General features: G+C 33.8%; 1 protein-coding gene across 1 annotated transcript; it reads right to left on the minus strand.

The window, feature by feature from the left end:
• Window positions 1-1324: 1324 nt before the first annotated feature.
• On the minus strand, window positions 1325-27030 carry slc5a1 (solute carrier family 5 member 1). The gene is given in 15 exon segments (NM_200681.1): window positions 1325-2138; window positions 4544-4649; window positions 6458-6673; window positions 8252-8420; window positions 8502-8652; window positions 12148-12255; window positions 12985-13120; window positions 17093-17304; window positions 17388-17468; window positions 20245-20350; window positions 21803-21907; window positions 22026-22085; window positions 22949-23053; window positions 24582-24653; window positions 26864-27030. Coding segments are annotated over 15 exon segments (1977 nt in total). The 5' UTR covers window positions 26999-27030; the 3' UTR covers window positions 1325-1923.
• Between the last annotated feature and the right edge of the window lie 807 nt (window positions 27031-27837).

A 27837-nucleotide genomic window follows, 5' to 3' on the forward strand; every position in this document is an offset into this window, starting at 1 on the left:
AAATGAAAACATGTCTGAAAAGATGAGTGGCACCTTTTTTGTTATAGAGACCAATTGTCATTTTATTCTAATTTTGACACCATTTAATTAGGAATGTCACTAGTGCATCCAGTGAAATTTTAGTTGATCTCTTTTTTTCCACAGCTGTAATGTGTTTTACGTAAAGCTATAGAATATAAGCCCCCAGTTCCAGATCTGCCACATTCTGTTCTCAATAAGACTCCTTCAGAGTACGTCAATATAATATTTTTCCACGTTTTTATTTCACATTTAAAAACTCACCTTAAATACTGGCGTTTCATTCATTTCTAACGAGTTACACACCGAAGTGTGTTTTGCAGACAATGGCATCACAGAATGAAAACATCCTCTCGTAGGTTTTTCTCTCAGCAGTGTTTGTAGCAGATATTAGCAGCTCACGCTAGCTTTGCTCCCCCTGCAGCACAACACAGAGTCCTGCACTCCAGATTTCTACTGCCCATTCAGCTTTATGTTCACACATTATTCATAACATATTTCATATAAGGAAGAGAGACGGAAGTACTAGGTTTGCGATTTGTTTTTATAGCTTACAGCAAAAGGTCAGGGAAAAAAAAGATTTGTCCTTCTGGCAAAAGGGTAGACTTACCAGTTCAATAGTGACAAGTAGTAGGCCTATTATTCATTTAATTATCTTGTTTTTTGCCTGACTTTTTTCTCTCTTTTTTTTGCCACTGAATGCCTTTGAAGCGTTTTCTGTAAATCATAGTTACAATTGTTTGACTGAGGGTCATTTGTTGCACAGCATGTATACATTGATTTACTTCATTACACAATTAACGACACTGTAAAAAGGACTATGACATCATGTTTCACCTTATTATAATATATAATTAACTGTGTTTCAACTTATATTTTAAGCTAAGTTTCAGAAGTCAGTTGAATATAATTTACGACTTTCTTCTGAATGAACTCCATAATTAAGACTGCAATTAATTTTGTACAGTCTATAACCATGCATTAAAATTAACATAAATTAAACTAATATTCATGTTTTCATACATCAAAGTAACAACTAACTACATAAAATGTTGAATTCCACATTTCACATTTTGGTCTTGACAGAATATCTTGTTGAATTACACTAATGAATCACTCATTGTGTCTTGAGTGGCTCATGATGGTTTTGGACTTTGATTTCAGGTGTATCGATCGCATCTTCATGTAAAATTAAATATTAACTTTCCACCAGTGCTCATGATCACGTGATGTTCATCCAAGATTATTTTTTATCATCTTTTGAACATGCTTCTTAGAAGTGTGTGCCTTAATAAACTCATAAAAATGACAATTAATTTCTTTTTATTACAATAAAGACAGCCACATTAATATATTACAGAGAGCACGTATATAACATGCCAAAAATATGAATATTATTAAATAAAATACCCTTGTCTTAAACAAATATATATATATTTAAGCTCCAACTTATCTAACAGTAATTTAGTAGATGTGAGACAGTTGAAAAAGCTTTGCATTGAATTGATCATAATACATTAGAAGACCAGAACTTCATAATGTAAGTTGAAACTATTGCTGTGTAAAATGAAAAAGAATGTGCAGCTTTGGACTGTAAACAATACTGAATTTACAGTAAAACCATCAAGAACATGTTAAATTATCAGCTCCTGTAAAAAAAACAACAAAAAAACAAAAAACAAAACATGATTATATGTATCAGTTCTGGTCCAGGCTTACAAATGAAAACAGAGAGAAAGGAGCCAAAACTGTATATATTAATTAATCTATACGGAAGGGAAGAGTTTCTGTTGAGGAAAAGGAAGTACTGAGTTCTTCAAGATGAACTTTGTAGCCTCTTACAATCAGATGAATCACAATTTCACTTGATGTTACTGACAAAGTAACATTTCTGTCCAGTGATGTTTAACCGAAGAAACCGTGGAAAAAGACGCAGACGGTGAGGAGGATAACGGCGTTAGCGTTGACCACATTTCTCCATAGAGGTTTCTCAGTGGTGTCGGTGAGCTTCATCTTCAGCTCAGCCTCCTGTTCTTTAGTCAGTTTGGGAGCGTTGCCTTGATCGAAGCCGCAGAACCAGTTGTAGGCCTTCTTACAACAGCCTGGCTCCTCACGCATCTCTGTGAAAATGAACAAATGGAAATGGTTGTTATTAAACAGGACTCACAATGTATCATTTTTAGCAGCCCTTTACAAGTGTAGCTTGTCAGACTGTATGAACATGATACTGTAAGATCTCAGCTGTCATAATTGCAGACTGTATGGCAATGAAAACGATTTCCTGTAAGAAGATTCATCTGAAGCTTCACATCATCAATAAAAATGAAACAAAAGTCTCAATTTTAAACAAATTCCATAGATGTTGATTAGTACTGTCTCTGAAATATGTACTTATTGTCATATTAAAGGGATAGTTCACTCAAAAATACAAATGTACTCCCTAGTTACTCAAGTGGTTACATCCTTTTATGGGTTTCTTTATTATGTTAAACACTAAAGAAGTTATTTTGAAGGATGTTAGAAACCAGTAACCATTCAGATCTACAATAGGAAAAACAAACCTTACTGCGGTCAATGGTTACAGGTTTCCAGCTTTCATCAAAATACATTCTTGTGCTAATAAGGTTGACATGTTTGTGATAAATGAAGGAAGGGGGGTTTGGGGTGAACTTTCTACTAGTATCTGTTCTTGCTGTACTGCCCACATGTCTCCTCTCAGCATTTTCTCTGTGCTGGTTTGAAGTTATCACAATAATTGCGTCATCAGGACTGGCGCTCGTACTAGTCCTGATTTAAAGGTCATTTTAGCTGAAAACACACTGCATCTTCTGACACTGCCACAATTTCATCATAGGAAAAGTATGATCACAACAACCATTAATCAGTTGTCTGAGAACCTATTAAACCAGAGATCAAAGACTACAGATTTTAGCCTAGAATTATACAGTAAGAATCGTTAAGAGCTTTAAATTTTTAACAAAATTTTGGAAATACTTGCTTCAGCCAACATTTCATTGCACATTTCAGATGACAAATCCACTAGAGGGTGCTGTCTACATTTTGTTAATCTGAATTGCATTACTTTGGGTATGTTTTGTTCAGAGTTGGGTGTAACGTGTTCCACAGTAAATCGTTACTGTATTTACTACAGTAGATCTACTAATGAAATTTTTGGGAAAGGCAGTGATCTAACCAGTTACATTTTAAATTTGTGTAGTCTGATTACAGTCACTAAAGTTAATATAATTATGTTACTTGCGTTACAAATATAGTTTTTAGAAGAAATAAATGCTTCTTTTAAATCCTGTTCTCCACTGCAACATCAGTTAATAAGCATGCGCTTTTAAATTGCTGGAAAACAAGAGCTGAATTGGCTGCTGTCGAGAGTGATTGCTTCTTCAAGTGGAAATACAGACATTACTTTAGCCCCTTTCACACATACAGACCTTAAATCTTTCCATAAACCTAATAGTGTTTTCAAAAGCGAAAATAAGTAAAATGCGCATTACGACCACAAACTTTTACCTTGAATTTACATTGTTGGATTTTACATGTCTTTCGCGAAACCTTGCTTTACTGTACTCAAACCTGAGCGCTCTGCATCACAAGTACAACTTCTTACAAAGTGAGTGACAGCGCAAACTGACCACTTGCAAATAGTTTTCTGCATGGAGATAGACAGGTGACGTGAACATATTTGATTAGAAGTCGTAGACACGGTCAAGTTCTCACTCACTACCCTTCGATTTATTCCCTAATTTATCAGCAATCGCCAAAGCAGAATAACCCGACAATTACTCTGGCATATTTTTTTCTGGTTTTATGCGACGGATGCTCTTTTAACCACAACCCAGTACTTGGAAACACCCATACAATTACTTCACACACACACACACACTCATATACTATGGCCAATTTTGTTTACCCAATTCACCTATACTGCAAGTCTTTGGATTGCGGGAAAAACCGGAGCAACATGCAAACTCTATATAAAAAAGAGTCCTAGCTCAGTACAGTACTCAAACCAGCAACCATCTAACTATGAGATGCTACAACCATCAACTTGTTTTGTGCAGTTAATTTGATTTTGTGCAAAGAAATACATGAAAGTAATCTTTAATTTGTCAGTAATGTGTCCCTGTAAGTATCATAAAAAAGCAAAAGTTGTCTATTTTATCTAGAAACAGCATTTAATCATATGCTTAAGTATGTTTTTGTGGTTTAACATAAACACAGGCTGAAGCACATATTTCCAAAGAGCCTGTGCTGAAAATCTCACAGTGTTATCCTGAGTTTAGTTATTTAAAGCTAATGTGTACACAAATGAAGAACAACATCTTTACTTTCTTCCAAAACAACAGCATATTCAGCTTATCATGGTCATAACCTAGTCTCCGCATCAGACGGCACACCCTCAGTTTGTTTACTGAGCCGTGTGATGCAAATTGCCCACGTAAAAAGCAAGTGTTATCTGAAGTCAGTGAGTATGTCACTCGATCAGACGGATAGTGCAGATGTACTGTACCATCTGTTTCCATAGAGTTGGAGTCCTGGTCCTCAGTCCAGTCGTCTGCCTCCAGGTCAATCCTCTCCTCTGTGTTGTTCCTCAAACTCCAGCACAGCCTGTAGAGCTGAAAAACAACAAGTGGATATAGAATAAGGGTTTGTGTATGAAGTCAATCTAGGGCAATATATACTTGCAAAATGGTAGTTTTGCAAACAAAATAAAGTATTGAGCAAAGATTTTTGAAAAATAATGCAAATCTCAAAAAAGGGAAAATTAAGTTTTGACAAATAAAAAGGAATTTTGCAAACAAAAATAAAGAACTGGAAAAAAATTAAGTAGTGCAAAAAAAATTCATATTTGCAATTTTAAAAAATATTTATATATTTGCTAAATATGCTTTTCCAGTATTGTCTTTACAAAAACACTCAAGTTAATTGCAATGCTTATTTTAATTTGTGAGTTTTACTGTTTGACGATTTAAACAGCCACACAAAAAACAATGGATTCAGGTATTTTACTTAATCTCGATTAGATTTATGACAGCGATTCATGGCTGATTTCCTTTGTGTTACTTAGGCTGTATCTCAATTCCAAGAACGCATGTTGCCATGTCACCTCGGAAAAACGAACTCGGGACACACGAGAACAGAGAATGCTCGTTCTTATTTATAATTTTTTTAAGTTAGACATAAGCCTTCTTAGTATTCCCTAATCTTTTCATTATGATCAGTACAACAAGAAAAAAAAAATATATATCTGCTCATAATGACTTTTTTTTTAAAAAGGGTCACTGTCTGGGGGCTGATAATTCTGACTTTAACTGAATTTAATAGTGTTCGTTTTTTTATTAACCATTATTCCTTAAGGTGGAATGTTTGTTACACAATGGTACTCTGATTTTTACACATAATTACCACATACAGTGAGGTCAATAAGCGTTTTGTTATGATATCTTCTACTTAGAAATCATGGAGGGGTCTAGAATTTTCATCATAGGTGCATTTCCACTGTGAGAGACAGAATCTAAAAATAAAAATCCAGAAATCATATGATTTTTTTATGATTTTTTAACAATTTATTTGTAAATTACTGTGTACACAGGACTTTCTCCCATGACTTCTTTGAATCATCCAGATGGTCCCTGCCTGGCAAACCTTGACATTGGCTGACCTAAGCAGGGAAACCTTCCTGTAATTGTTAACAAAGGCTTCTATACCAAATATTAAACAATTTTGACTGAAATACTTATTTGACACAGTAATTAACAAATAAATTGCTTAAAAAATCCCACAATGTGATTCCCAGATTTTTATTTTCAGATTCTGTCTCTCACAGTGGAGATGCACCTATACTAAAAACTCTAGAGCCCTCCATGATTGCTAAGTAGGAGACATTGCAAAATCACAGAGTGATCAAATACTTATTGACCTTACTGTACAGTATATAGAGTTAATCATGATAGCTTTAAGCTGAAATGCTTGAATGGCTTTACGACTCTATCTAATACTGTATAAGTGTTATTCTCAGTTGGTGGACCTGATGAATATTTTTTCAGTGATCAAAAGGTAAATTATGACATTATTGTAAATGTTAGTTTGAGAATATGGTTGAGATTGTGAATACAGTATGAGCCAGAATGTACAGTATTAGGTCTGTGTGCTCAGATGGTGATGTGATGGTAAAGTTCAAAATGTAAAGTAATGCTGTATGCTTTATTTTATATTTCAGTAACTGTAATTTAAATGTTATGCTTTTTGTAGCAGATAGATAACACTATAGTTTATAACAATTTAAAGAAGACTGTTGAAAAATCCTCAAAAGTACACTAATATCGACGGCATTTTAACTGTAAATGCCTTTACTTTGATTTGTATTGCTCAGTACTGTTTGTGTGTGCTCAGTATGTTGAGATTTGTCATAAGAAGAGCTTACATGTTTGTCTTCAATTGGTTTGGTCATAAGTGAGATGGACAGGATCAATATGCAGGACAGGCCGAAGAGGATGAGGGCGAAGTAGAGGTAGTGGACACCGCAGATGATCGTGGGACAGTTACTGGGATTCACGCAGCTGCCTGTGCCGTAGGCAAACTCTGTTATCATACGCGCCAGACCCACCAGCAGACCAACACACAACCCATAGAAAGCACCCTGTGAGGAAGAGCAACAATGTGTGTCAACAGGGAGAACATAATAAACAGTGAAATTTAGATTTTGTAAAAAATTAAATTAGATAAAACTATGGTGAATTTATGCTGAGTTTGTGTTCTCATTTTTATATTGTATTATATGTAATATTTAATTATAAGTAAAAGATCTACATTTTAAAAGTAAATCTACATTTAGCACACAAATTGAAAATTATTTTGTGAGAAATAAATTAGCTTTTATATATTTAACAAGACTTTGGGGTTATATATTTATTACAATGCTTATAACATAAATGATTTATGAATACATTGTAGAGAAGATTTTGTGAATTTTTTTAACAAAAATCTAAAGTCCGCAAACAATTGTGATGTATAAGACTTCATTGCCAAAAGGATATAAATGCCATTTCTTTTTGTATTTTCCATAAATCATGTATGTTTTTTTTTTTTTTTGCAATTGTACTCTTTAATACACAATATAAAAACCTAATTTATGACAATGACTAAAAAGTCCAGTTTTAGAAATTTCCATAAATCTTGTTCTATGCATTTGCACTCTTCAATACACAATAATAAAACAAATATTCATGGAATCAATTCATTCATTTTCTTTTCGGCTTAGCCCCTTTACTAAACAGGGGTCACCACAGTGCAATGAACTGCCAACTTATCCAGCATATGTTTTACGCAGTGAATGCCATTCCAGGTGCAACCCAACACTGGGAAACACCCATACAAACTCTTTCACACACATACATCCATGCGAACACGGGGAGAACATGCAAACTCCAAACAAAAATGCCAACTGACCCAACCAGGGCTTAAATCAGTGTGACACCCTTCATGAAATCAATATTAAGTGGAATATTTGTTCAGTCACAACGAATAAAAGCATTTATCTTGTTATTATATCACCAGTAGCCAATTTCAATAGTAAAATTGAAAACGGCTACAAACATTATCAGACCTTCTTCAAATAAAACTAAAATGAACTATTTACTCAAACCCACAACTAATAAATCCAGTCCACTCAGAGAAACTGAGAACTGTCAAGTGTTGTCTTTATTTATTCCACAGCTCTATACAGTGCACAGCATATATAAGTGCACCCCTCACAAATCTATCTTTTAAATTCATATTTTTAATAGGAAGCTTTACAATATTTGTGCATAAACATTAGATTAGTCAGTACTGAAGCCAAATCTGGAGCTTATCTAACAAAACAACTTGAAATAACCATTCAAAAACTAATACAGCCAAATTTTTATGTTATAGAAAAATATCAAATACAAATTTAAAAAAGGAAAAATCAAGAGAAGCAAAACATTTGGAAAACTTATTTTCCATTTTTTAGGTTGTAATTTTTTTTTAATTTGTATTATCTTTTTCAATTTCTAAATATGTTTGGTGACTAAAATATTTTCTAATAAATAAAACACCAAAATAAATGCACCAAATGCACCAAAATACACTGCCCATATTCACTGAGAAATGGATAAAAATGTTCATTTTCAAAATGGGGTGAACTCAATTTGGCTGAGCACTCTATATAAACTATATGTTTATGATTTTGACTCACAGGTTCATTGACTCGCTTGCAGAAAATAGCAAGTGCAAAGACAGCAGCGATTGGTGGAGCCAGATAACTGGTGATGGACTGAATGTAGTCGAAGAGCTGACCACTCTGAGCTGTCTGAACGATGGGGATCCATGCGATACTGATGCCGATCAACAGCAGCATAAACAACCTGCACACACACAAACATGCATAAACATCTCACAAAGTCTGTTCCTGTCATAAAAAAACAGTGTCCGGCAGACAAACACACCTGCCGGCAATCATCAGCTCCTTTTCCTTGGCTTTGGGCCTGATCTTGGTGTAAATGTCCATGGTGAAGAGTGTGCTGGCGCTGTTGAAGATGGAGGTGAGTGAACTCATGAGTGAAGCCAACATGACGGACAACATCAGCCCTCGGAGACCTGCACAAAAAAAAAAAAAAAAAAGCACACACAGACTTCTATTAAACAAGACACTTTAGGTTAATGGGGTTAACTAATGCTAATTAATGCAGCACGCTTTCCCAGCTGACTGATTATAACAGAAAGCATAAACCTTTTTGTACAAGTTTCTAAGATTATAATATTTAAATATGCAAATGAGGCATCTTTAGTTCAATGTGTGTTACATTTAAGCACTTTTCAAGAAGTTTCCAGAGGCATTTTCACAGTTTTCTAGCACTTTACAAGTTTGGCAAATTACATACACTACCAGGTAAAAGTTTGGGGTTAGGACTTTTAAATGTTTTAAAATAAGCTTATCCTGCTCTACAAGGCAGCATTTATCTGCATTTATATTGCACTATAAAATAATTGTTTAAAAGTATTAAAGTGTTTTTAATGATGATTTTTCTATCTTCAGAGTCACATGATCCTTTAGAAATCACTCTAATATTAATTATTATTATTGTTGTTGTTATTATTATTATTATTATTATTAAAGGTAATAGTAATAAAAACTATAATGACAGGAGTAATAATTTTATTTGAAACTATGAAAATTAAGTATTTAACTTTTTTTTAACATTTAATAAATGTTGCCTTGATGAACAGAATTATAACTTATAATAAATAAATTATGAAATAAAATTGATAATTAAAAAAAAACTGACCAAACTTTTGACTGGTAGTGTACATACACATAACTCATCACATTATATAAGATGCTATTCATAGTATAGTATAGTAATAATAAAGTACAGTATAGTATAGTACAGTACAGTATAAAGTACAGTACAATTTAGTATAGTACAGTACAGTATAATACAGTCCAGAATAATATAGTATAGTATAGTATAGTATAGTAAAGTACAGTATAGCATAATACAGTACAGTATAGTATAGTATAGAACAATACAGTATAGTACAGTACAGTATAGTATATTATAGTACAGTACAGTATAGTACATATTTGTTTTAGTTTAGTAATTCCCCTCAACAATTAGATGGCATATTTGCCCACAACTGAATTACTCTTATTTGCTCTCTTCATTAAAGTCTATTTTATAAATATTTATTTATTATTACACACATATGCAAACATTTAGTAAGATCAATTATTATGAAAGTAACACAATTGTATTTTCATGCAGTTTCAAGCAATTCGTCTAAAATCTAAGCACTTTTCATTCATTGAAATCATTAGATTACAATTCAAGCCTTCTCTAAGATTTCCATCACTCATATAAACCCTGTTACTTGTAAAAAAAAATTGTAAATATTGGATGAGGCCATGTTCAAAATTCTTGCTTCATTTTCTTTTGATATTTTAGAGTCAAGGGTTTTTACACAGGGGATTTTGAGAAAAATATAATATTTATCACTCTATGCTTGTTGACTCTCTCTCTCTCTCTCTCTCTCTCTCTCTCTCTCTCTCTCTCTCTCTCTCTCTCTCTCTCTCTATATATATATATATATATATATATATATATATATATATACATACACACACAGAGTTGAAGTCAGAATTATCAGCCACCCTTAGATTTTTTTTAAATATTTGCCAAATTATATTTATCAGAGGACACATCAAAAAATAAATTTTCACAGTATGTCTGATAATATTTTTCCTTGTGGAGAAAGTCTTATTTGTTTTATTTCGGCTAGAATAAAAGCAGTTTTTATTTCTTAAAAAAAAAAAAAACATTTTAAGGTCAAAATTATTAGCCCATTTAGGCTTATTTTTTTCCAGATAGTCTACAGAAATGCCTAATTACCCTAACCTGCCTAGTTAACCTAATTAACCTAGTTAAACCTATAAATGTCATCTTAAAGGGTCACGAAACACCAAAACACATTTTTTGAGCTGTTGACAGTCGTATATGTGTCCCACACTGCTAAAAACACTATTAGGACACCTATATTTCACTAAAAAGTGTAAATCGGTTGTTTTTGCGTTATTTCAAGCAAATTCGTTCTTCCAGTTTGAAACGAATTTTTGAAGCTGCGTCACGGCCATGACATAATAGCGTTGTATTCCAGCGTGCAGACTGGACGTCTGTGCCAGAGTGTGTCTTATTACGTCTTACAGCCTGCTGCATTAATGCATGAGTAAGGCTTGGTTCAAACCAATCAGCGCGCTCTATTGTGCAACTTCATTAATATTCATTACTGTCACAGTGTTTACACGACAGACACACCACGTTGTATTGGCAAAACAAGCGTGAAGTGTTGCTTTATAGTTTGCTGCAGTTAAGTTTCGTTTTCATTTTCTCTCTGTGAGAGCTCAGACTCACGTGTGGATTAACAGTGTACGCGATGCTCGACAACAATAACTTACGTGTCGGAGGAACATTGTTTACCTGAGAGCTGTTCTCATCTGCAAACGCTGAGATCCAGATTCGCTTGTAGTCTTCTCTTAATAAAGACGCGGCTCTAGTTGCTGGTGATTGTCCTGTCTCTACAGATTTGGTAAGTGAGCGACCAGCTCTCTTTGTTTATTCTGTTTGTTCGTATCGAACTAAGTTAACCATTGCACCGAGTGTACACATGTTAGCACCACAACCAAACTTTAACCTCGTGTAGGATTTTCACCGCATTTAGTGACCACAATAACACACGCGACTTTCTGACACTACCTGCCGTGTGCATCTAAGTTTCCGGAGGTTTTTTTTACTCATTCGCCGTCAGTATCAAACATTGCATGAAAAATACACGCTAAGAGCAGTTCCTCGAATCAAATATCTCGTTTGTCGCGAGGGGCATGAATGAATTCCCTAAATGAAAGAGCCAAACTGCAGTTAAAGTCCACCATTTAATAATTTGGCAAATACTTCGACAACATATGTCCATGTAGGTTAAACACCATCACTTTCTCCTGTTTGTGTGTGTGTGTATTTTGATTCTGAAACTCGCGCGTGCCCAAATAGACACTCCCACACCATCCCACTTTTCTTCCTCCGACACTACCCCCTAAACAGAGCTGGACACGCCCACTTTTCTGACTTTTCCCAAAGTAGAGGTGTGAAAATACCCTGCTGAAACGAGGGGGTTTCATGGCCCTTTAAGCTGTATAGAAGTGTCTTGAAAAATATCTATTAAAATATTATTTACTGTCATCATGGCAAAGATAAAATAAATCAGTTATTAGAAATGAGTTATTAAACTATTATGTTTAGAAATGTGTTAAAAAAAATCTTCAACTGTGTGTATACATTCACACTATTTGGCAGAAGGAAATGCGTATAATCAGCTACGAACAAATTCATTATTAAAAACCTTCAGAATAGAGAAATGAATAAAGCTGTGAAGTTTAATCTGATTTATGGCTCAGTGCACAAGAAAAAAAACTCATTTTGAGAAAACAGCATATCTTCAGGCACAAAATGTTAAAATGCAATAAATCCAATTCTCAAATCAAAAGCCCAAAACTGACATGTGCCGTAAAATCAGAAAGAGAGATGTCAGCACAGTGTTTACCATTTGGCATCAGGTCCACCACAAGTTTGGGATAAGCGATGTTAGTGCAGCCCACTTCGGCTCCACAGACAGCTTTACACTCATCCGGATCCACACAGGCAATTTCATCTAACACAAACAACATAACACACACAGTATTAGTATTAGTATACACACTGATTTATTACTTTATTGATTAATTTAATGATTCATTAACATTTTTGGGGAGGAATTCGCAACCACCCTGAAATGTCAACACAAAATTACAATTAAAATTATTATTCATTCATTTTGTTTCAGCTTAGTTCCTTTATTCATCAGGGGTCGTCACAGCGAAATGAACCGCCAAATTATCCAGCATATGTTTCACACAGCGGATGCCCGTCAGGCTGCAACCAAGTACTGGGAAACACCCATTCACTCTCACATTTACACTCATACACTACAGCCAATTTAGCTTATTCAATTCATCTATAGTGCATGTCTTTGGACTGTGGGTGAAACCGGAGTACCCAGGGAGAACAGGCAAACTCCACACAGAAATACCAACTGGCCCAGTCGAGACTCGAACAAGCGGCCTTCTTGCTCTGAGGTGACAGTGCTAAGCCACCGTGCCGCCATTAAAATTATTATTCAGATATGATAACAAAATATGGATTATAATTACTACTTTTTAAATTACAATATTGACAAAATATTTTTATGTAAACATAAATATGTGCTTTTTTATTTTTGAATCACTTTTTAAATATTTACTATTTTTGCTTTAGACATTCTACTATTTCAGCTTCACCTAGCTGCCATGGCTTTCAAGATTCAGTTAGCATATTTTCTGTGACCACTGCCAGTGTTTCTGACCTGGGTACAGCACTCTGCTGATCATGCCAGGGAAGACCATGAGGAACATGGGCAGCAGCTTGAGGTAACCACACAAAATACAGCCAGCCTTCACATGAGAGAGGTTCTTCGCAGACAGACAACGCTGAACAATCACCTGAAACAAACAGACCAAGATCAGTGCTCACAATCCATTATTGCAGGCTGTAATAATAATAATAATAATAATAATAATAATAATAATAATAATAATAATATATGTGTAAGGGATAATCAAAGGACTGCCTTGCGTTAAAGGAAGTAAATGCATGTCGCGGAGGCAGTCTTTGAGAGAGAGATCGTGTGTCATAGTAACGAGTTAGCTTCCACTTCCCAAATATCTTGGAGCAGTGGTTAATCTCCATCTGCTTCCTGATGTCCTCAAGATCACAAAGAATGAAGTCTACGGCAACTGTCACAGAGTTACTATGATTGTTTATTTTACTATGAGCATTTTTTAAATACATTTTAACGCACACCTTTCAACCAATAATAGTTTCACAGACCATGCAATAAATAAATTAATAGATAAACAAATATAACTTAAAAAAATAAATTTATCTGCATATTTTTAAGCATTTTAGTTTTAGTTTTTTTTTTAAATATGCTGGTGTAAGCTATGAAAATATTATTTACTATTCCTAATAAAGTACTACAGAGACATTCCAAGCACAGGATGGGATGAATCACAACTCTAGTACACATCTCTGCCATTTGCTCTTACAATAACAATGTGCCTTTCACCATACACAATTCATCTGCTCGTGGTCTTCTTTCATATAACTTTGTCAGGTTTGGTGTCATTTCATTCATTTGTTTATGACAGCACTGTAGTTTTGAAATCAACAGAGACATTAATGTATTTTAATGTACAATCTATTTACTATTGTTGAGTCATGACCTGAGGAGAGTATGTTAATGTTTTCATCCCCCACTTTATCTCCTCAACTTTGCTTTCATGTTCAGTTGGTTTTGGGGTTGGTTTTCACTAATGTTTGACAATGCGTTGCTCAGGTTTTGAGAAGGAATTGTAACTGTTGATTGGGAGAATGGCATTTACTCTGCATCTCATATGCTAATACAGGCATGTTCACTGTTTTTGTTACACAGCAGTTCATATGGTACAGCTATGTTTCTCTATATAGTATGGTAGTTTGTTTCATTTTACTGTCTGTATATTTAAACATGTAACTTAATAAATAACTTTGTCTGCTTCAAGGTGTTGAGTTTCTTTCTCTTTATCAATAATGATAACAACTTTAATGGAGTCAGATTAAGCTTCTCATCACCAAAAATGTAAAATGCACAGTAAATGACTTTACATCTTTTTAAGTGTCTCAATTCTCTTGAAGCTTTAATTTAGATTTTTGCTATATAATCTAAATAAAATTGTTTTTAGTTTTTGCTATATAATCTAATTCACCTAATTACCAAACCAGAGCAAGCAAACATGGGCATCTGGGATAGATAAGCTAACTCTTATTAATGGGTTGTTGAACAAACTAAGCCATTGTGAATGTATATCTGCAGCTGTCTGTGTATCTTATCTTATTTAGTGGCCATTAATCAGGGGTCTAACAAGAGGCACATCTGTTTAAGCTTAGACTCACTCGGACTAAAACAAGACGCATACTGTTCATCCTGAGAAACTGCAGATTAAAATGTGCTATATGGTCCTAAAGTGGAAACAGAGGAGATTTTTTTAACTTATTGATGTGTCTTCTGCTTACTGAGGCTGCATCCATGTTTGATCCATGTTTAGAAAATATTTTTTAGAAACTAGTTTTAGTAACAACAAATAACTTGACCTCTAGTTGATCATTTGGTATCAGAAGTGGCTAATTTGAAAGGCAAAGGCCTCTAGATTATATTATTTTACCAAAATAAAGTAAGATCATGTCTTGGTTTTTGATTATTTAATTAGGACAGTAAGGTCTGACTTTGCTCAGACAATGTACAGTATAGAATTTACTGTAGAGGAAAAAAATAATAATATTGTGTATGACTCCCGTGAGCTTGGCCGAATGCATCCATACATCTCTGCAATGACTCAAATAATTTATTAATAAAGTCATCTGCATTATTAATAATGTTCTTCCTGCAGGACACCCAGAGTTCATCAAGATTATTTGGATTCATCTTCAATGCCTCCTACTTACTCCTACTCCTACACCCCAGACATGCTCAATAATGTTCATATTTGGTGACTGGGCTGGCCAATCCAAGAGCAATTTGACTTTCTTTGTTTTTTATTTATTTTGATGTGGAGGCTGAAGTATGAGAAGGAGCGCTATCCTGATGAAGAATTTTCCCGCTCCTGTGGTTTGTAATGTAATGAGCAGCACAAATGTCTTGATACCTCAGGTTGATGTTGTCATCCCCTCCGCAGATCTCTCACTTGCCACCATACTGAATGTAACCTAGGGTTGCACAATACTGGAATTCTATACCAATCAATACTGAAATTTTAAAAACGTCAATTTCCCGCTGACATTTAAGCGCTACTAAGCACATTCTTAAACAGCGCTGATTTGTCGTTGTGTTCACATGCTCAACAGAAAAGGCTGTGATTGGCCGTGAAGCTCATCCGTTCACCGAACTCACAGCTGTTTACTAAATGTAACAACAGATACAGAGGCACTGGAGCATTTTAAAGCTGCAATTCATCAGTGGACCGCTCGTATGTCAGCTCATAGATAAACCAGCTGATGGACGTGACATTAAAACACTCCAGTGTCCCTGTATCTGTGGTTACACTCAGTAAGCAGCAGTGAGTTTGGTGAACTTATGAGCTTCACGCCCAATCAGTCATTTCTCTTGAGCATGTGAACACAATGGCAAATCAGCTCTGTTAAGAACATGCTCAGTAGCACTCAAACGGGAAATGAACATTTTTAAAACTTCAGTATTGATTGGTACCATATTCTAGTATTGTGACAACTGTAACCCCAAACCATGATTGTTCCTTCACCAAATTTGACGGATTTCTGTGAGAATCTCGGGTCCATGCAGCTTCTAAAAGGTCTTCTGCTGTATTTATGATACTGCAGTATTCAGTTCAACAGATGATTCATCGGGAAAAATCTACCTTCTGCCTCTTTTCCAAATGATCAACTAGAAGTCAAGCTATTATTTGTTACTCTTACTACTGGGATCGATGACAAAACTTTTGTCAGGCAGTGTACATGACAATTATTTGTTATTTCTTTTTTGAGTGCACACAATTCCTGTTTAATGTGCTAACATGCTTTTAAATGCTATGGCATATGGCTAAAAAGTTGCTAGCATGGTAAGCATGCTCACATTATTAAACATTATTAGTGGGAATAGATATGTTGCTAATGATGCCTTCTTGGTATGTTTCTGCTAACAATTTGATAAGTGGTGTGACATCAATTTACGACATCAGCCGTGTTCAAGTTACTTTCACTGGCACAAGATGGTGGTGTACCTTAATTAGATAAATTAAAAGAAAAACACTGCAGGGTTTGGTTATATCTAATGAAGAACAAAGAATTTTCATCAGGTGTGTTTTGTGTTAGTAATTTTTTTTTAACCATTGTAGCCATTGTAAGCTGTAAATGACCAATCAAATGACCAATGCTATGCTAGTAATATGCTAAATGTCCTTTTTAGCATGAATACGGGCATTGCATGTTTAATTAACATTAATAAAGAATTTAACATTTTGGAGTCATTTTTAGACTAGATTAATGTTGCTAGGATGTTTATCACACTGTTAACATAAATAAACATGCTAAAATTGTAGGACATTGTTAACAGATGTAAATGGTTTCATGAATAGATGGATAGATAGATTTTCTTTTACCAAATAAAATCAGTCTTTGTGAGCATATATGATGTCAAATATGAGAAAAATCAATGAATTTCTATTATTCAACTTTTGAATGGTAGTAAATAAGGGTGAATATCTGTGCCTCAGCACGTGTAGGATCTGTAGACCTTTTATTACTTACGCTTATCATGTCCAAAAATGTGTATGTACAGTGTAAAACTATGAGAAAGTAACCAGAATCTAGAAAATGTTACTGCAGATATATAATTCTGTTCATATGAAATGAATCAGTACCTGGTCCGTGCACCAGTACCAGCCGGCCTGGATTGTAAGACCAAAGAGGAGTCCTGGCCAGGGCAGATCTCCATTAATGGGATCTCTGAAAATGTGGAATGAGTCTGCACGAGGGGTGTAGCAAGATTCACTGATGTTTGTACCGATTACTGACGGGATGGCAGTCATATAGCTGTCCCTAAAGTTCTCATAGCCTCCAACCTTATTAAATGCTGCAAGAAAACAAATGATGCTGAAATAAGTTACAGAAGGTAAAAGCTTTTCATGTGCACATACATTAAGTGAACAAGCATACCAAAGCCCATGAGGATGAACGATCCCACCACCATGATGATGGTCTGCAGTGTGTCTGTGTAGATGACAGCAGCTAAACCACCTATGGAAGAAACGCTTTTCAATAAAAATCAACTGAGGAATTGTAAAGCTCTTAGAAATGTACATTAAGGTTATCTGTAATCTACGATGCTCTAAAACAATAACAATCTTTGCATCAGAACATATAGGCATTCAAAACTTGCAGTATCTCACTTCTGCCAATATGGATCAATGATTATGATGACATCACATTACATGTTACATGTGCATAATGACAGAGTTTCTTTAGTCAACAATAGAAGGCGAGTCACTTTAGAGTGCAGTTTTAGAGAGCGTTTGATTGGACAGAAAATCTGAATTACTGATCCTATAGTCAGAAGTGAGATACTGAAAGATTCAAATACTAAATGTGAATTGTCTCATTGTTTTGAAGCAGACTAGATATAAATAACCATAATTTAAATACAAAATACTGAGAACTAAGAAGCTGTCATTACTTAACTGTTGGATTAGAAGATACAATTTCACTGTCTCTACTTCATATCTTTACATATAATATACTTTAAAATATTACTTGTCATTTCTCTATAACTATTTATGAAAATTACTAGGTAAATGTTACAAGATACCACGTGAAAATAGCTTCTGCACATTTTTAATGCAGTTAAATACTCAAAAAATACACACTTTTTAGCATCGTTTGCCTTTTCTGTGTTTAGTTTTTTTTTCACTAAAGTACATTATTTTTATATTAAGTAGCTTACAGAAAAAGAATGCTAAGTGTGCTAAAGTGTTTTTATACCCTTACCTTGTCATAGCATTTCAAGTTATATGATATTTTTAGAGAATTATTGCACTCAGTCATGCATGTCTGGTCAAATTACACAATTTTTATTTAGCAATTGTTTGCAAGGCAACACTGTATTAATATCCTTGACATTCAGGTTAGGCTTCTGAAGTCTTAGCAAATGCAATTCAGTATGTCACAGGACCATAAAGCATTCTCATCCACTGCTCGTGTAAACATTTACAGCTGCTGGGATCATTTCTGATCCCTTGAAATTTATTGTTGGGCTGCTTTGCTCGTGATATAAACATATTACACAACAGACCACGGGGATGACAGAAGTTTGCCATGCACAGGCTTATCATCCATTGTCAGAATGGGCAATTACCCATAACACACACACACCCACAGCATGCTAAAAGGAGCATCTCACTTCATGGACTTTAATCTCTCTTGTTTTTATTTATTTTTCTGGTATTTAACCAGGAAGTCTCATTGAGATTTCAAATCTCTTTTACGTGATAGACCTGATTATAGGCTGTAGTATAAGTTTTCATTGTAAAAATCTATTTTGCATCCCTGATTTAGAAAAGAAAAACGCTGGGACTGTTGATATAATGATTATGGCACTTTACATATTATATGAAGCATTATGTTTTATGTTTTGATCATCCTATTTAAAATAATTAAATACTGTTATTATTTATTATTAAATTATGATATTTTGACTTTATATTATATATGATCAGACACTTGAATGCTTCTCTATAATGTTGGTATTGTACCAGAATTAAGCTTAAGCAAATGTTGAAAACGTTTTACCATTAGGATGTTTTTGGTAGCTAATAGGTATTAGAAAATGTATTATAGTTTTGCGTTATAGGCCAAAATCTGAAAATATATCAATAAAAACTGTGATGTTCTGCTATTTAAAGAAAAAAATATTTTGACATTGCAAAGAAGCAAGACACTTCAATAATGAGTTTTATGAGGAATAAAACTCATACGTGAATTTTATGAGAAATTTGAGATTTCAGCCCCAAGCCCTTTTGAAAACACATACCAATAAACAGACACTAATGTAAAGGGTTACTAATAGCAATTATTTACAAAATATTAAATAATGAGAAATGACAGAAACTGTATTTGCTTTTACAGGAAGAGGAGCGCTCTCACTCAGCACAGTTGACAGTGCTTTAGTTATATCTTTTCTAGACGTTTGACATGCAGTGACACACAGTCAGATATTTTGCCGAACAGATCCACCACTTTTGACGCTTATAAATGATCATAAAAGTCCTCATGCTGCACGTACAAGGAGGTTTGCTGAAGGTGCAGCCAGGGGGTTGCATCGTTAATAAACTATGACAGTTTGCATTCATTGAAAATTAAGAATAATTAATTACTCCTCTGACGCTTTGTCTTCAGGTTCGCACTCAGGCGCACTTTGCACTCACATTACAAGCGTAACGTGTCTGAGCCCAACTGAACTGCACTCTGACACACCTCTTCCAACCGGGCCAGGGCCAGCCAACCAAACCATGCCCAGGCACTCACACTTGCCAAATGAGCCGGAAAATGGGGGTCAAATGCACCCAGGCACGGTTTGGATAGCCTAGTGTGAGTACACCCTAAGTTCATAAGTTAACTCACAGTACTGAAAGTCTCTGAAAGTCTACTGAAAGAGATCTGATTTAATTATTGCAACTATAAATCTCTCAACTATCACTTGTTTTATTTGTTAAACTTGAAATTGCAAGGAAAAGCTGAAAATATATTTTGTTACAATATTTAAACAATTGTTTTTAAGTAAACTGCAATTTAAAAGTGGCAGAATAAAATTTTGTATATTAATATTAATATATTAATATTAATATCTTATGATGTCCCAGTTTTATTTTCTTCTTCATTTTTTGTGTGGATAAAATAGACTTTCGTAGGTTTGTAACAGACTGTTAAGATAAATGAAACAACCTGTGAGATTCATAGAATATTTAACCATACAGTGCAATGTGTCATTGTAAAGAACACAGTATTTATATCAACAGACCTGTTACTGTGTAAAGAGCTGTAATCAGCAGCAGAATTACCACAGCCAGGTAAATGTTCAGTCCTAGAGCCTGGTTGATGAAAATGGCTCCTGCAAACATGTCCGCCTGACAGGGGAAAAAGAAAAAAAAAAAAACATGCTGTGATACAACTGTTTGAACTGTCCATTTCAAAACAAGCCCTTATCTTCAACATCTCAACCCAGTAAAAGGCAATAAAAGGCATTTCCACATGGAAATCCCCACCAATTCAATTCAAACATGATCAGCAAACTGAATAAATGCAGACAGAAACATATTATGATACTGTTAGCAAATTCAGGCTCATCTTTCCATAAATATCTCTAGTTCAACCCAAAATATACATTTATTCGCTGTTTATTAACTCTTAAGTAATTCCAAACCTTGAAGAATGTTGGAAACAGGTATCCATTTATATGCATAGTATGAAAAAAATTATGAAATTCAGTGTCTATAACATTCTTCAAACTATCTTCTCGTGTTCAACAGAATAGAAACTGAAACAGCTATTGGAACAAGTGGAAAATGAGTAAATTTGGGTGAACTATCCTTTGAATAGGTGGTTCATTCCGCTGTGGCGACCCCCTATTAATAAAGGCACTAAGTTAAAAAGAAAATGAATGAATGAATGAATGAATGAATAAATATCCATTGAAAAGACAAGGGCAAAAGTGCTGATTTAAAGTAAAAATACATTCATCAGAGCATAAATAAAACAAAGATTTGTTCTTCTAACTGATCACTATTATTTTGAATGGAATATTGCTACCATTAGTGTTTATTACATACACAACGTCATCTAAATGTACAAAAATAATGGTAATTACATCAACTGCTTATTCTCTAATGCATGCTAGTACTTAATCATTATTTAATACCAGCTCTTATTATCAAACACTGGCATTTATTCATTACAGTAGATTTATCTATTTATTAGAATTTATTGTTACTGTAAATACTAATATTTATTTGTTAGATACAAGTTTCTATTCAATAGCATCGATTATTTTTAGTACCATATATTTTTTCCATTAACTGTTATATGGATCTGCCATTGAGATATCAGTTGATTCATTTTAACTAGTATGTTTTCCAGAAGTGACCAATATGTGCTTTTATATACTGATTGTTATTCATTCAGTGATACTACTTTTTTTTTTTTTAATACTAGTACCTATAAAAATGATTACTTATTATTTAGTACTTTATTGATTAGCTATTGTCACTTAATCAGCAAGAACATGTTTATTGGTAGCACTTATCTAACAATCCTGTTTCGCATGTACTCTATCACAGTCATTGCATATTCCAGGGTAAAAATACTATCTCAAAACCTACCCTCATATAGTTACCTCATGTGCCCCATTATTTAAATACACATACGGTAAAATATTTGAAAAGGTACTAATACCATTTTTATTTTACTTGTACACCTAGTCTTAAATAAGGATTAGACAAAAAACAGCAGTCAAATACTATGAGAATACTATTATTACTAAATACTATTTTTGTATGTCTTGAAGCAGATTTTGGACTCACCGAAATTTTGGTGAAAACGTAGAGGCACAGTGACAGCACAGAGAGGTAGATGCGGATTCGCTGACCACCAAACCTCTTCTTCAGGTACTCTGGCATAGTCACAACCTGCAGATAACATGAGCAGAGGATCATAATCATAATATTGCTGACATCCAGATATTGTAGTATTTAAAAGAGTTGCTCAGCTGTGCTTGTTGGAGAGGCAGAAGAAATTTAATCATACCCCAGCCTTTATGTAGATGGGCACAAAGAGCCATCCCAGAATAATCACAACAACCAGAGCCTGAGGAAATAGCATAGAAAGCAGCTTTGAGATTTTCAACATATATTCCTAAGTGTGTTGTTACTATAAAAAAAAAAAAAAAAAAAAAATATATATATATATATATATATATATATATATATATATATATATATATATATATATATATATATATATATATGTGTGTGTGTGTGTGTGTGTGTGTGTGTGTGTGTGTGTGTGTGTGTGTGTGTATATAAATGTAAATATATATATTTGGTAAACTAAAAATAAATAAATATACAAATGAGAAATGTTGTGTTAGACAACCCACTGAAATAAAACAAGCGTAGGTTACAGTTGTAGTAAATGAATTTAAAAAAGAAAACTGCATAAATATTGAAAAAAAATCACAATAAATAACCATGACATAATCAGCACAGAAGAGATACAGAAACTACATAAATTTTGTCAATTTATATATTATATTATATTTTGTAATGATCTATACCAATATTAATATCAATGTCATTTAGATTTTCTAAAAAAAATTCTATATTTTATTACTAAAAGGGGGTAAATGCTTAAAAACTTTCAAAACTTTAAATGTAATATAATTTTTTAAATAATGATGATTACCAGAATCTAAATATGCTGACTACCAAGTAAATATTAAAATACAACTCAAATTAAACTAAAAATATTATACTATGAAGCATTAAAATAAAAACTATTTTAAATTTAAATAGGTACTGTAACAGTATGTAAATAAATAGTATTAAAATAACACCTACTCCTAAGCTTACCGCTACACTTAAAATTTTGAATATTATTTTTATCATTTTAATGACAACAGTTATAATATCCTGCCATATTTGAATGATATTTAGACTTTTTAAACATACGTTCCACTCAAATCCTCCGATGGCGATTCCAGCAGCAGCTCCAGTTCCTGCAATTCCCACAAAATGACCACTTCCGATGTTACTTGCGAAGAGAGAGGCTCCAATCTAAAGAATACAAACAAAGAAAACTGTATTTATTATTTATTTATTATACTTACTATTAATAGTATTATATATATAATGAATATAGAAAAGAAACCTTACTATTAACCAATTAACTGTTCTTCACAATAGCATTTTTATTGTCTTTTTCTTGTAAAATCCATTTACATTATCTATTGAGTATTAGTATTTTAAAAAGGTCCTAGTACCTCTAATAAGCATCAGTGTCTAATAAATAAGTACATGTACCAAATAAATAGCAACAAATATCACAATGGAAAAAGTACTAGTATCTAGTGAAAAAGTACCTTTTTTAACAGTTTTAAAAGACACACGTAGTTAAAGAAGAAGCATTAGCAGGTAATGAATAACTGTGAGTCCTTGATGGAGAAGATAATAGTCACTAAAAAAGTCCAAGCATGAAAATAGTTCCATGTTAGTTTTATAGATTAAATTATTAAACAGCTTGTCAACCGCTGTGCTCTTATACATTGACACAGCTCCCACCTTCATCAACTTCAGTAAGATCTATACATGAAATGTGATTAGATGCTAATTTTGTTCCTTAAAATCTGATATGATTGGCTACCACTGATTAAACTACTTTTGCATGACTAATGCTAAGCAATTAGTATTTTTTAAATAAAAAGACTGAGTTTACTCACGCTCAAATTGTTCCAAGCCTTTGAGTTTCTTCTTTCCGTTGACCGCAAAATAAGATATTTAGAAAAATGTTGAAAACCAGCAGTTATTGATTTCCATAGTATTAGTATTCATATAGCTACTGGCTTCCAACATTCTTCGAATTCAGAATAGTTTCTTTTGTGTTCAACGAAGGAAATAAACTCAAGCAGGTGTGGAAAAAGTTGGAGTGTGAATAATTGATGACAGAATGTTGGGACGAAGTGTTCCTTTAAGTTCAACAAAAAAAAACAAATCCCTCATCCACTACATATGTGTACGTCAGAACGGTTACTAAAGTGTAAGACATTAGCAGAAGATTGCGGTAACTGTTGAATATATTAACTCTGTCTACTGTTTGACTTTATCTGCCAATGCAATCACTGTAATGATAAGCTATAAAAACTGCTTCTTCTGCACAAGCTGAGGTGTAATTCAAACAATAATGACTGAAACAATGAACTTTGTAGTTACCAAAAAAACTTGTTCGTATAAAGTAATAACTTGGGATGGACCAAAGCATGACAGCTCCATAAAAGTGGCATGAGCAAATGAACTGTGGGACGCATCTGGCATCAGTGCATTATGGCCTCATAAAAGATTTCCTCATATCAAGGTCTTGAAATGGAGGGGCAGGTAGGGTCATTATCTGTCATAATGTGAAATCACTGTTCCTGTGTTATTGATAGATATATAATCAGTTCCTAGGTTTATGGCCATTCTGGTCATTTTCTAGCACATTAGAAAAGAAACTTTGCTAGATGTATTGATCTCTATTGAAGTATTGATTGGGCAAAGTTTTTTCACAATTTGAGCACAAAACAGGTTACGCATCCATTGTGTTACTCACCGGCCACCACACCATACTTCTGCCGGCCAGGAAAAAGCCACCGACCGTGGCTCGATTGGTCCGTACCATGGCCTTTAAAGAGAAAAGTCAGAAACTCAGCACATATATAATTACAGATGCTAATGTTCACATTCAACTTTATAGCATATCATATTAGGGGTCTCAGTGGTTAAGAGCTTGGTGTTAAATTGAGGTACTCTTCATTGCCTGATTAAGTGTGTTTGAGATTTCTCAAGAGCTTTTAAAGTAGGGGTGCCCAAACTTTTTCGTATGAAGGGCCAAAAACCAAATATCATTAACCATGGGCCAAAGATAAATTTAGCAAACTACTTTACATTAAATTTACCATGGTTGATTTCCTAAGTGGCATTCAAGGCTTTATAAACTAGTCAAGCAGAATCTTCTTTTGTCTTGATTTGCTCACCAAAGTCTCAGTTTTGTCTTCTATTCGTTGAGTGACAATATGCACATTTTAAACTAAATCTGAATAAATTACAGCATTTAAATTGAAACAGATTTTTTGTAGCTTTGCAATAAAACAAACAAACAAAAGGTCACATTAAATTTGAAATGACAATCTCCAAACATCCCCATCATTCTCCTTCTCTTCTCTGATGGGATGGGAAACCAAATCCAAGGTTGCCATGGGCCAACTTTGGCCCGCAGGCCCTAGTTTGGGCATCTCTGTTTTAAAGTTATCGATTTCAGAAGTGCAAATAATCAATGCCTGCATCTAGGAAGATGCTCACATGCATGTGAATACCAGAAAAATTATTAGTAATATTTTACTACAATTAAAAATAAAGTTAAATAGATCTATCATTAACTATCAGTAACCAAATATATTAATAATTGTAATAATAATATTTATATTACAAAAATATATATTATTTAAAAGTGTTAAATTAAATTATAATAATATTATATAATTATTATATATAAAATAAAATAAAATAAAATAAAATAAAATATTGTATTATATTATATTATATTATATTATATTATATTATATTATATTATATTATATTATATTATATTATATTATACTATATTATGGGCGAAGCAGTGGCGCAGTAGGTAGTGCTGTCGCCTCACAGCAAGAAGGTCGCTGGGTCGCTGGTTCGAGCCTTGGCTCAGTTGACGTTTCTGTGTGGAGTTTGCATGTTCTCCCTGCGTTTGCGTGGGTTTCCTCCGGGTGCTCCGGTTTCCCCCACATTCCAAAGACATGCGGTACAGGTGAATTGGGTAGGCTAAATTGTCTGTAGTGTATAAGTGTGTGTGTGTGTGGAAGTTTCCCAGAGATGAGTTGCGGCTGAAAGGGCATCCACTGCGAAAAATCTTGCTTACAAGAAAAAGAATGAATGATAAATTATATTATATTATATTATATTATATTATATTATATTATATTATATTATATTATATTATATTATATTATATTATATAGTGAGTTCATTTTGTAAACTCTTCTTTCATTCTGCTTCAAGACTTATCTCCGACTATATCACAGCCACTTTATGTACCTTTTTTCATGTTGACGCAGGGTTAACAATTCACAAATCTGTACACAAAAATATAAAATGTACAAAAATTGTAAATTATACTAATATTAAAATTAAATTATCTTATTATTATCTTATTTTATATTATATAGTATTTCAAATCCCTTGTTGAATTGTAAATATTATAATGCATTTGAGTAGATGAGATATATATATATATATATGATAAATCAGTCACATTCCTCATTCTGCTTCAAGACTTATCTCCCACAGCCACCTTTATTAATTTCTACATATTGATGCAAGGTTAACAATTCACAAATCTGTACACAAAAATATAATTTTACAAAATTATAATATTATACTATAATTATATTATATTATATTATATTATATTATATTATATTGTATTATATTATATTATATTATATTATATATAGTATTTGCAATCCCTTGTTAAACTAAAATTTGATACATTGCATTTCATTTGAATACACACACACACACACACACACACACACACACACACACACACACACACACACACACACACACACACACACACACACACACACACACATATATATATATATACTCAATAGATTTATATAAATGATTGATAAATCAGATAAAACATTCCGCATTCTGCATCAAGATTTATCTCCCACAGCCACCTTACTGTACTTTTAAATGTTGACGCAAGGTTAACAATTCACAAATCTATCAATGGTAGAAAGAAAAAAAACATTTCCAGATGAAGAAAAAGTACCATCCTCTTACCCATACTCCCACCGCCAGAACCACCAGAAAATAAATGACAATCACAGAAATGTCAGCTGGGTTGTTCACATATATGGTGGTGTTTCTTTTGACATCATTGCGGAGCAGTGAAAATCCAAAATAATCTGCACCCATTCTGACGGTGTTTGAGGAGGGCAAGTGCGTCCCTCGATGCTCAAGACACTGTGCATGCATGTGCGAGTGTGTGCTCACTTATACGCGTGGCTCTACAGATGGGTGTGCCCTACTGAGGGTTCATTATACAAGCGTGTTTGTGACTGTCAAAAATGTAAGATTAAGAATCATTAATGATCAACTTACCTTGCAGGAAAAGTGAGGTGGAGTTCCTGTAAAAGCACATCAGCCTCTGCTCCTGCATCTCGATGAACGGCTTTCACTGATTCACCTGTTGGAGAGTCAAAATGCACTTCTGCAATTAATGCTCCCGACATTAGTGAACGGATAGCTTATTAAGACACCCTAAGGTGCTGAATGGCACTGCAGGTTTAAAAGATGACTTATCGAATGACAGCCTTAAACATTTTGTAATTGTCTTCAATTCAAGCTGTTTTTTGCTTTTAACCATGGCAGATGTGGGTCAAACAAAATCTCAGGGGGATATAATTCTGGAAATCTTGGACGCCCAGTTTGCCAAGCACTGTAAGATTTGTTTGTTGTTGTATTTATGAAATAAAACATTAAATTATGACAAAATGTTTTCATTTAGCGATAAATGTCAAAACTGTGACATACATATTAAAAATAGAATTCCAATTATAAATCATGTTAAAATAGGATAAATAAGATTCAAATTATGTCGTTTGTCATTCTTTTTTTTTTGAGCTTAGTCCCTTTATTTATCTGGGGTCACCACAGAGGAATGAACCACCAACTTATCTAGCATGTGTTTTACAAAGCAGATGACCATTCTAGCCGCAACCCCACACTAGGAAACACCCATACACACACACACA

This window comes from Danio rerio, chromosome 10 (genome assembly GCF_052040795.2).
Source record: "Danio rerio strain M-AB ecotype USA chromosome 10, GRCz13ab, whole genome shotgun sequence".
Classification (NCBI taxonomy): Eukaryota; Metazoa; Chordata; class Actinopteri; order Cypriniformes; family Danionidae; genus Danio; species Danio rerio.